Genomic DNA, 9,217 nt, shown 5'->3' with positions numbered 1-9,217 from the left:
GACTGGGTCCCCACTGGAGCCACAGAAAAGCAACCAACAGTGGTTAAATAAGGCCAGTTTATTCGGTTACAGAAGCAGCAGCTGCAGGCAGGGTCCCAGCACCAGGACACGGCATCCTGCACATGTACCCACACCTGTTTGGGTGTACCATGGGGTCCAAGGGTCCTGGGTACCCATACCTGTTAGTGAGGGTGTACCACGGGGTCCCTGACACCCACACCTGTTAGTGAGGGTGTACCACGGGGTCCCTGACACCCACACCTGTTAGTGAGGGTGTACCACCTGGTAGTAAAGGTGTACCACAGGGTCCCGGCCACCCACACCTTTTTTTTTCACACCTGTTAGTGAAGGTGTGCTATGGGGTCCCGGGCACCCACATTTGCTAGTGAAGGAGCTCCCCTAGTGGCCCACTGGCCAGGCCAGGGTCATGTGGTCAGCTTTGACTCAGTCATCCCCGTTCCGCCCCAGCTGGTTCCGGGCCCAGCATCTGGCCTGCTGAGCCTGGCAGGTATCAGGTGGATGATGCCACAGGACCCAGGTAGCCGCTGATGGCATAAAGTGCTTGTGCAGGGCCGGAAGGCTGGCCTAGCAGGCTGAGGAGCCCGCTGCATCCTCGTCGTCCTCGGGCAGAATCTCCAGGCTGCTGTCGGGCTGCTGGGCTGGGTCCACGGGAGGCGGCGGCTGCGGCGGGGCAGGTGGGGCCCGCATGGGCGACAGTGGCAGCGGGCAGGCGGAGGGCGAGGGGCTGCGTGGCTCTGCAGGCGTTGCCATGCCCAGCACCTCCTGGACGTTGTAGGGCAGTTCCCTGCAGGCCGTCAGCTGCCGGTAGAGGCTCTCAGCCCGCGTCAGCACGTCTTCGACGCTCAGCTTCATGGTCAGCTCGTTGATGTGCTGTGGGAAGGGGCGGGTAAGGCCTGCTGGGGCCCAGACACCCCACTGGGAACGTGACATGGGTGCGGGGCCCACGGGGAGGCGCAGGGTCAGCAGCAAGGGGCGGGGCCAGCAGGGAGGGGCTTCCCTCACCTTGAGGATCTCATTGGAGCCAAATCCGGAGAGCGTGAGGGTGTCCCGCTCCATGTCCAGGATGGCACAGGCCACCAACAGGTGCAGGTTGGGGCCAGGAAGCCCTGTCCACAGCACCTGGGGGTGCATGGGAAGAGGGGTGGCTGTGGCCTGCCTCTACAGGAGTGCCCCCTCTGGCCAGTCCCGCTCCTGCCCCCTGCCCCCTGCCCACCTCCCACAGCCGAAGGACATCCGGGAAGGGGAACTCCCGCTTGAACCAGATGAGCAGCCACCGGAAGCAGAAGCAGAGAGAAGCAGAGTCCTGCGAGTCTGGGAAGACGGAGCGCCCGCTCAGCCTGCCTGCCCGACCCTCGGCTGGACTGAGGCTGCGCTGGGTGCAGCCTTGCAGGTGGGTGCACCCAGGGTGGCGCAGGTGCACAGTGAAGAAAGGAAGAGCCACCCACATCACGCCTGTGGTCAAGACAACACCCAAGGACACGTGGGCGGAGACCACAGCCGACACACGTGTCCGACTGGGCATCATGCAGACATCAGGGTCTGGGTCAGCCTAAGGGACCACGAGGGGCGGCCCGCACCACCACCTGCCCCTGGAACGCGGAGGCCCTGAGGCAGCGCTGGACGGGGTCTCAGTGAGCAGGAGCCTCGCCAGGGCCTTCGTTCAGAAGGGGGCCAGCACCCCTGCCACACACGCACCCAGGAAGTCACAGAGCGGCGGGTCCAGCACCCTCAGGAGCAGCAGGAGTTGCCCGAGCTGCCGCTTCATGGTCTCCTGACTCTCTTCGAAGTTCCCCTGCTGTGGGGCAGGGAGGTGGGCGTGAGGGCCGGAGCCCCGTACCTGGCAGGGGAGCGGCCGGGCTCCCCCTTCACCACAGCTTACCACCAGCTCCATGAAGCCACAGAAACACCAGAAGGCGTCCACCTCATTCTGCACCACGTAGAGGATTGGGGAGAGGAGGTCACTCATGCCCTGGACATAGCCTGTGGGGTCAGGGTCGGGAGTCAGGGGCCAGCTGGGGTGCTAGACAGGCATCCCCTGCGGCCAGCCGCCTGTAGAGCCCATGCCGCCCGCGCCCAGCGCACCCAGGTCGAAGTGGTACATGCAGTAGGTGAGCAGGATGTCGTTGAGCAGGCCCAGCCCCGGGTTCTCGGGACCCTCATAGAACTTGTTGGTCCTGTCGGTGCGACTCACGTCTCTCTCTGAGAAAATGGGGACGGGGTGCGAGGCGGACACTGAGGGCTCCCATGCCTCCCCTTCCCTCCTGCGCTGGGAGGGGAAGCCACCTGAGCCCCGCACATGTGCCTCGCCCAGTCCCACCTCAGCTCCCAGATGGCCCAGGCCTGGTACTGTCCTCTGACCCACCAATGAGGCTGCGGTAGCCATGCAGCAGCGAGTTCCGGCGCTCCTGCTCGGGGCTCACCGACTTCCACTGCAGCTTCATGCGGAAATACTCGTCCCTGAGGGGTGGGCGAGCGGGTGGGCACCTGAGGGTGAGCCACTCCCCAACTTGGGCCCCAGGTCCAAACAGGTGCCCCTCACCCCGACCCGCGCCCACCGTGGGGTTTCCTGCTCACGTCTTCTGGCGCACGTGGGCCTTGTGCTCCTCGGCTGAGCCCTCCCAGCTAAAGTAGCCCAGGAGAAACTTCCAGGCATCACGCCGCACGCCGGGACTTAGACCCTGGAGCAAAGGGAGGTGACTTGGAGGAGCGCCCCCTCCTGGTGGCACCCCACCCCTGCCCTGGCTCCCTCCCCGGTCCTCAAATGGCACTCACCCCAGAAAAGATGCGCTGTTTCAGCTCAGGCACCTGCTGCAGGCGGCCCTCAGGACCCACATGGCAGGCCCACTCCTCCTCGGTGACTGGCAGGGCCCGCTCCACGGCCGGCCGCGGCCCCAGTTCTACCTGCAGGACGCAGGGCAAGGAAGACCCTGGCTGGCCCCAGTCCTGCCCTGCGTTCCCCCACCGCCCAGTCCTCCCATGCAGGGTCGGGAAGCTCACACAGGAGATGACCTCGAAGCCGGGTTCAGGCTCATCCTCAGGGGGCAGAGGCAGATCTGGCGAGGAAGCCCCCTCGGGGTGTGGCTGCAGGGCGCCCCGGAAGAAGTTGGTCACTCGGGAGAAACTGCTGAAGGTGGTCGAGTAGGGGTCCTGGAAGAAGCGCTGGGGGCGGGGCCAGAGGAGGTCACCGTGGTACCGGTGTCCCGGGCCCTGACCCCGCACCTGCCAGCGCAGTGCAGCGGACACTCACGGACACCACGCTGGAGTTGTCCTGATCGAAGAGCTGCAGGTGGTGAAAAGAGCTGGAGAGGGCCGAGGAGTCATGCGGGAAGACCAGGTAGAGGCGGGAGTCCTGCGGGGAGCTGGGCACAGAGGGGACACCGCCTGGTGACACACAGGGATGGGAGCAGCACCTGGGGCCGTTTCTCATCACCCAAGACCCTCCACGGCCTCCCGGCTGCCTGGCCAGGGTGGGTGACCCAGAGCGGAGCTGCACTGTGGGGACAGACACCAGGGCTGCTGGGGCCGCACGTGGAGGCCCGTGTCCTGTGCAGTCAGCTTCCTGCCATCCCTGCTTGGCCAGCTTGACAGTCCTCTCCCAGCCCGGCTGGCACTCACCTGGCCAAAAGCAGGTAGCGGCTGAGGACGCGGAGCAGGGCACGGGTGCCCCCACGGTGGAAGTGCAGGGCGGGCAGGGAGCCCCCAGCCTGCGTCACCAGCACCAGGTAGGCCCAGCTGAGGCCCGGCTTGGAACGACGGATGGACTTGAGTTCTCCGAGGCTGACGGAGAAGGCCCAGGAGCCCAGGGTGGAGCCGGGCTCTGTCCCTAGGGGACAGCACTGTGTTGGTGCAGGTCTGGAGCGCAGAAGGGTCCCTGGCCCCTGCCTCCTCACCCCAGGCCACCTCCCCCTGCCTGCCCAACGGAACTGAGTGAGGCAGGCACGGGTCCCAGCGGCCGTGGTCTGTTCTGGAATCTTCCCAGGCTCCCTGTGAGGCTGGAAGTCCACCAGCCTTGTTAGCCATGGGCTGGCACAGGCCTGTCCTACCCCCCTGCCGCTGGCCCCAGGACCACAAGCTCGGCCTACCTCTCGGGAGCTCTGAAGGACGGGGTCGCGGCCGCACCGTGCTGATGACGGCCCAATCGGGTTCATAGCCAGGGTCGAAGGTTGGCTCCTCCTCCGAGGTGCAGGAGTCACCCCCACTGGTGTCCTGGGAGACAGGAGGAGACCCCGAGTCACAGTGTCTAGAGCCAGCAGGCAGCCCCGCAGGACGCAGAGGGGTTGGCAGTGGCTGCCCACGAGGTCTCCTTCTGGGAGGGCAGTGTCCTGGAGTTGCTGGTGGTGGCAGCGGAGGAAGGAACCCTCTTGGAGCAAGCTGTTCACTACCAAGCTCCCTGAATCGTCCCGGCAGGTGGGCTCCCGGAGGGGCAGAGCCCGGAAATGGGGTGCAGGACGGCCAACACGGGGCAGGAGCCCGCCAGGTGACCCACCTTCTTGGAGAAGAGGATCTGGGTGCAATCTCCGGCCTCCTCCACAGGAGCCCAGTGCAGGAACACGTCGTTGTCCTGAGGAAGGGGAGCGGTCAGAGGGGTCTCCCCGCCAGCTCCCTCCCCGGGGCCGCCCCGCGAGTCACCTTCTCCACCACCCGGATGACGCCAGCGATGAGCGAGTCCGGGTCCTGGTGCTTCTTGGCGCTGGTGTGCAGGTACACGCCTCCCTTCTCGAACACTACCTGTGGGGGCGTGGCCCGGTGAGGGGGCGGGGCGGTGTGGGCGGGGTCTGGAGGGCGGGGCCGGGGCCGGGTCCTCCCACAGCCAGGAGGGGACAGGGATGACCAGGCGTTTAAGGGGCAACGGCGTCGCCTCCGGTCCGGCGGCTATCCGCGGCTGCCCGGCGCGGCCCGAGCGCAAGCAGGCCACCGGACAGAGTCGCTTCGCACACAGAAGCCAAGGAGCGCGTTTTCCGGGCTTACCCTGTAGCCGGATCCCTCCATAGCCGCCGTCCAGACCCCTGTCCCGGCCTCCTCCTTTTCCGGGTACGCGTGTTGTCACATCCAGAAAGGACACTGTTCCCCCTGCTCCAGCAGCGGTTGGTAGCGCTCTTACTCAGTCTAGAGCAGGAGTGGGGGAGACCATCTTCACGAAACAGGGTGGATGGGCCGTCAGGTTTTCTAATCCCAAGGCGGAGAGTGTGCGCAGACGCAGTGTCACCGCGCTCGCCACGAAGTAAACAAGTGGGCGGACCCGGCAGTTCCGCCCTGGCTCTTCCGGAAGCCGCCCACTTCTTCCTTCGCTCTCTGTCCTGGCATCGAAGCCAAAGAGCCTCCATTTTGCTCGAGGGCAAGGCCGTCCCAGGTTGGCTCCCAGGCCATGTTCATGCGGGTCAGTCCCAGCTCTCTGCGGGGCGAGCTGTCGAGGTGCTGGAAAAGGGGGCCGGAGAAAGGAGAGGAAGGTGAGAGGAGCCGTGCAGCGCGCAAGAGCCGAGGGACTCGGGAGAGCGGGGCGAAGGAATGAAGCCGTCGCAGGCCAATTCCTGAGTCACCCTCGAAATTGGGCTGGACCGCCATTTTGGAGCTGGGCAAAGCGAAGCAAGAAATGCTGCCATGTTGTCTCTTTGCCAGCTTTGGCTGGGAGGGGGGATGTAGGAGGGAGGGAGAGCGCATAGATCTTATGAGCAAGTGCAGGCAGGCTGATTGCCACGTCGTGAACGGGCACCACTTTTGTAGAACTAAGACGATGAACGTCATGTGGTCTGCTTTGAGTTGTGATCACGTGTTTGCGCGTGTGAGCGACCATATTTTTTGAGGGCAAATCAAAATAGGTTAGTCACTGGCAAACTAAGCTGTTTCCACCATCTTCCTTATGGGCTTAGTACTGCTGGCCTTCTCGCCACGGGTCAGCCTGGAAGCGCTGTTGTGACCATTTTTGTCTCGGGTTGGGGGCGGGCGGAGGCAGTGTCACGGAAGTGACGCAAGGGCGCCGCCATGCCATTTGAGGGCGGCGCCGGTGCCGGCGTGGCCATGCTGGCTACGGGCACGTGAGTGGCGGTGGCGTTGTGGCCCGCGCTGTCGGGGAAGATCTGGCCATCCTGAGGCGGAGGGGCAGCGGGAGGAAGGCGCCCGACTTGCGCGGGAGGGGTATGGCCTGCCTAGGTCAGCGGGCAGGGGTGGCCGAGCGACACTGCCGAGCGCCGGGACGGGGGCGCCCGCGGGGCCCACTGTGTGTGAGACTCCGGGCAGATCCTAGAGCTTCATTTCCTGGCGTTGGGGCGGCGGGGAGCCTGGCCGTGGCGCTGACCGCTGACCGCGGGGCCGAGAGGCGTGCTCGGGGCTCCTGGCGCCCCGAGGCGGGACTTCCGGGGCGGGACTTCCTGTTTTCTTCCTGGGAAAGCGGGTCCTGCCAGGGTCCCCGGGTGTTGGGGTTTGGCGGAGCCCCCCGACGTCCACCCTGCAGCACGCGGCTGCGGCGTGTGCGAGAGGCCCCCCGAGAGGAACGGGCCACGTCCACTTTGACAGGTGCGGGGGCTCGGCCTGCACCGCCGTGTCCCCCAGGGCAGCCGGGCTGGAAGGCTCTCGCTGTTGGGGCCCCTCGCCCCAGTTGGTGTTGTTGGGAGCCCTGGCCCAGCGCCGTGTCCTCCATCACTCGGGCACCTCCTGCCTGTGCCAGGCGCCCCCCAGCACCTCACTGTTCACTCCAGGATGAGCAGCTCCCGGGTTGGGGCTCACACGGCCCGCAGGATCCGGAGGGACATGGGGTCCCCGTGGCGTGGTGCTGGGCAGTCTGGGGATGACAGGCCTCAGCACCTTGGCTATGCAGCCTGGGGAGGGAGGACACAGAAGAAGCAGGGTCAGCTGTCGGGTCTCTGTGGAGCTGTGACGCCCCCAGTGCAGGCCGGGCCTGGGTGGCCGTGGTGCAGCTGGCTCGCGTCCAGGCCAAGCCCTGGGTGTCCGTGGTGCAGCTGACTCGTGTCCGGCCGGGGCCTGGGTGGCCGTGGTGCAGCTGCCTCGTGTCCGGCCGGGCCCTCGGTGGCCGTGGTGCAGCTGACTCGCGTCCAGGCCAGGCCCTGGGTGGCCGTGGTGCAGTTGCCTCGTGTCCGGCCGGGGCCTGGGTGTCCGTGGTGCAGCTGACTCGCGTCCAGGTCAGGCCCTGGGTGGCCGTGGTGCAGTTGCCTCGTGTCCAACCGGGCCCTCGGTGGCCGTGGTGCAGCTGACTCGTGTCCGGCCAGGGCCTGGGTGGCCGTGGTGCAGCTGACTCGCGTCCAGGCCAGGCCCTGGGTGTCCGTGGTGCAGTTGCCTCGTGTCCGGCCGGGGCCTGGGTGGCCGTGGTGCAGCTGACTTGTGTCCGGCCGGGGCCTGGGTGGCCGTGGTGCAGCTGACTCGTGTGCAGGCTGGGACCTGGGTGGGAGTCGGGGCATCAGGGTGCCAGGCTTCAGCGCCCTGTGTCCTGTTCTGGCCCACAGGGCGCCGATGGCGTTGGGGCGCCCGGAGGAGCTGTGGGAGGCCGTGGTGGGGGCCGCCGAGCGCTTCCGGGCCCGCACCGGCACTGAGCTGGTGCTGCTGACTGCTGCCCCGCCACCACCCCCGCGCCCGGGGCCCTGCGCCTACGCTGCCCACGGCCGGGGCGCGCTGGCCGAAGCTGCCCGCCGCTGCCTGCACGACATTGCCCTGGCCCATAGGGCCGCCGCCGCTGCCGCCCGCTCCCCCGCATCCCCACCGGCCCCGCAGCAGCGACCGCCCAGCCCTCCCCAGCCCACCCCTGCCCAGCAGGACAATGAAGATGAAGATGAACGGACAGAAACCGAGAGCTCCAGGGAGCGGCTAGGTGTCAGCGACAGTGGAGGTGAGAGGGCGAGCGACAGTGGCCAATGTCCCTGCAAACCACAGTGTGGGCCTGGCGCCTGCCCAATGAGCTGTGGGGCCGGGGCTGGGGTCCAGGCCGCGGGGACCTCCCAGCTCAGGCCCCTGATGACGTCTCCACAGGGCTCTTCGTGATGGACGAGGACGCCACCCTGCAGGACCTGCCCCCGTTCTGTGAGTCGGACCCCGAGAGCACAGACGGTGAGTGGCCGGGCTGGCCTCTCCCCAGCAGGGCCGACTGGGACCCCAGCACAGGCTGAAGCCCACCCTCTCTCCCAGATGGCAGCCTGAGCGAAGAGACCCCCGCTGGGCCCCCAGCCTCCTCAGTGCCCCCTGCCGCAGCCCTGCCCACCCAGCAGTACGCCAAGTCCCTGCCTGTGTCCGTGCCCGTGTGGGCCTTCAAAGAGAAGAGGACGGAGGCGCGGTCCTCGGACGAGGAGAACGGGCCGGTGAGGGGCGTGGGCAGAGGGGAGACTGAGGCAGGGTGTGGGGTGCCCTGTGTCCCCCGCAGGCGCGTGCTGCCTTCGCCCACCTGGCCAGGGGCCATGGCTGTGTGCTATCTCCCTTCATTCTTTCTTTTTTAAGATTTATGTTTATTTGAAGTGAGAGTCAGAGAGAGAAGGAGAGAGAGAGTTCTTCTATCTGCTGGCTTCCTTCCCACAAATGGCCGCAAGCGCAGGGTTGGGCCGGAGCTGGTGCAGCCGCCCAGGGACCTGCACCCTCCCCTGTCCATGGGCTGCAGGTCCTCGGCCGGAGCTGGCCTTTCGTGCAGAGCGGGGACCGAGCCCAGAGGGGGACGGACGGACAGGGCAGGGAGAGAAAGGACCCGGGGACGGACGGCCGGGCCGGGCCCCGCGCTCAGCCCCGCCGCCCTCCGCAGCCGTCCTCCCCGGACCTGGACCGCATCGCGGCCAGCATGCGCGCGCTCGTGCTGCGCGAGGCCGAGGACAGCCGGCTCTTCGGGGACCTGCCGCGGCCGCGCCTCAACACCAGCGACTTCCAGAAGCTCAAGCGGAAATACTGACTCCGGGGCAGCGCCACGCCTCCCGAGGCTGGCCAATCCCAGCCCCCGCCGGGCCCGCCCCTCCCGGCGATTGGATGGGTGGGCCCCGGTTCCCTGCCAGGATTGGTCGGAGCCACGTCGGGGCGTGGCCTGCCCGCCTTGACACTACCGAAGCCCGGGCCGCTCCAGGCTCGCGGCCTCCGCCCCGCAGGTGCCTTACTGGGCCCCGTCCGCCCCGGTGGGGGACACGCCCCGCTCTCCGGCCGGCTGTGGGCGAGAGACTCGGACATTAAAGAGTGGAATCCGGCCTGAGTCCGTGTGTTGCGCGTGTGCGGGGACAGG

At 67.2% G+C, this 9,217-nt stretch overlaps 2 protein-coding genes across 8 annotated transcripts; one reads left to right on the top strand and one right to left on the bottom strand.

Annotated features, from left to right (window-relative positions):
- Window positions 1-39: 39 nt before the first annotated feature.
- Window positions 40-5,196, bottom strand: TBC1D17 (TBC1 domain family member 17). Of its 3 annotated transcripts, XR_009246805.1 has the most exons (17): window positions 4,990-5,194; window positions 4,651-4,749; window positions 4,508-4,582; window positions 4,104-4,227; window positions 3,637-3,844; window positions 3,269-3,380; window positions 3,019-3,180; window positions 2,794-2,922; window positions 2,596-2,699; window positions 2,384-2,478; window positions 2,104-2,220; window positions 1,901-2,001; window positions 1,717-1,816; window positions 1,235-1,332; window positions 1,024-1,140; window positions 262-891; window positions 40-179 (listed from the first exon to the last, which is right to left on the bottom strand). XR_009246805.1 is itself a non-coding variant. In XM_058674308.1 (16 exons), the coding sequence occupies exons 1-16, from the start codon at window positions 5,008-5,010 to the stop codon at window positions 586-588; spliced, it is 1,956 nt and encodes a 651-aa protein (XP_058530291.1). In that variant the 5' UTR covers window positions 5,011-5,196; the 3' UTR covers window positions 219-585. The 3 variants fall into 3 exon arrangements, 2 of the variants coding, with proteins under 2 accessions (XP_058530291.1, XP_004597019.2); XM_058674308.1 differs by lacking the exon at window positions 40-179 and having other exon boundaries at window positions 219-891; window positions 3,031-3,180; window positions 4,990-5,196; XM_004596962.2 differs by lacking the exon at window positions 40-179 and having other exon boundaries at window positions 219-891.
- Window positions 4,937-9,182, top strand: AKT1S1 (AKT1 substrate 1). 5 transcript variants are annotated; one of them, XM_058674315.1, is made up of 5 exons: window positions 4,937-5,052; window positions 7,476-7,855; window positions 7,996-8,073; window positions 8,152-8,321; window positions 8,753-9,182. In XM_058674315.1, the coding sequence occupies exons 2-5, from the start codon at window positions 7,483-7,485 to the stop codon at window positions 8,894-8,896; spliced, it is 765 nt and encodes a 254-aa protein (XP_058530298.1). In that variant the 5' UTR covers window positions 4,937-5,052; window positions 7,476-7,482; the 3' UTR covers window positions 8,897-9,182. The 5 variants fall into 5 exon arrangements, with proteins under 5 accessions (XP_058530298.1, XP_058530300.1, XP_004597022.2 ...); XM_004596965.2 differs by lacking the exon at window positions 4,937-5,052 and adding an exon at window positions 5,318-5,468; XM_058674316.1 differs by lacking the exon at window positions 4,937-5,052 and adding an exon at window positions 5,986-6,053.
- Window positions 9,183-9,217: the final 35 nt, after the last annotated feature.

This window comes from Ochotona princeps, chromosome 16 (assembly GCF_030435755.1).
Source record: "Ochotona princeps isolate mOchPri1 chromosome 16, mOchPri1.hap1, whole genome shotgun sequence".
Classification (NCBI taxonomy): Eukaryota; Metazoa; Chordata; class Mammalia; order Lagomorpha; family Ochotonidae; genus Ochotona; species Ochotona princeps.
Note: the sequence above shows the minus strand (reverse complement) of the source record. Positions and strands in the feature narration are given on the sequence as shown.

Coding starts and splice junctions, on each gene's coding strand:
- TBC1D17 (XM_004596962.2), bottom strand. CDS start 5,010: ATGGAGGGATCCGGCTACAGG. Junction 4,583..4,650: donor TCATCCGGGTGGTGGAGAAG/GTGACTCGCGGG, acceptor CCCCTTCCTCAG/GACAACGACGTGTTCCTGCA. Junction 1,817..1,900: donor GTGGCTTCATGGAGCTGGTG/GTAAGCTGTGGT, acceptor CCTGCCCCACAG/CAGGGGAACTTCGAAGAGAG.
- AKT1S1 (XM_058674316.1), top strand. CDS start 6,001: ATGCCATTTGAGGGCGGCGCCGGTGCCGGCGTGGCCATGCTGGCTACG. Junction 7,856..7,995: donor AGGTGTCAGCGACAGTGGAG/GTGAGAGGGCGA, acceptor ACGTCTCCACAG/GGCTCTTCGTGATGGACGAG. Junction 8,322..8,752: donor CGGACGAGGAGAACGGGCCG/GTGAGGGGCGTG, acceptor CGCCCTCCGCAG/CCGTCCTCCCCGGACCTGGA.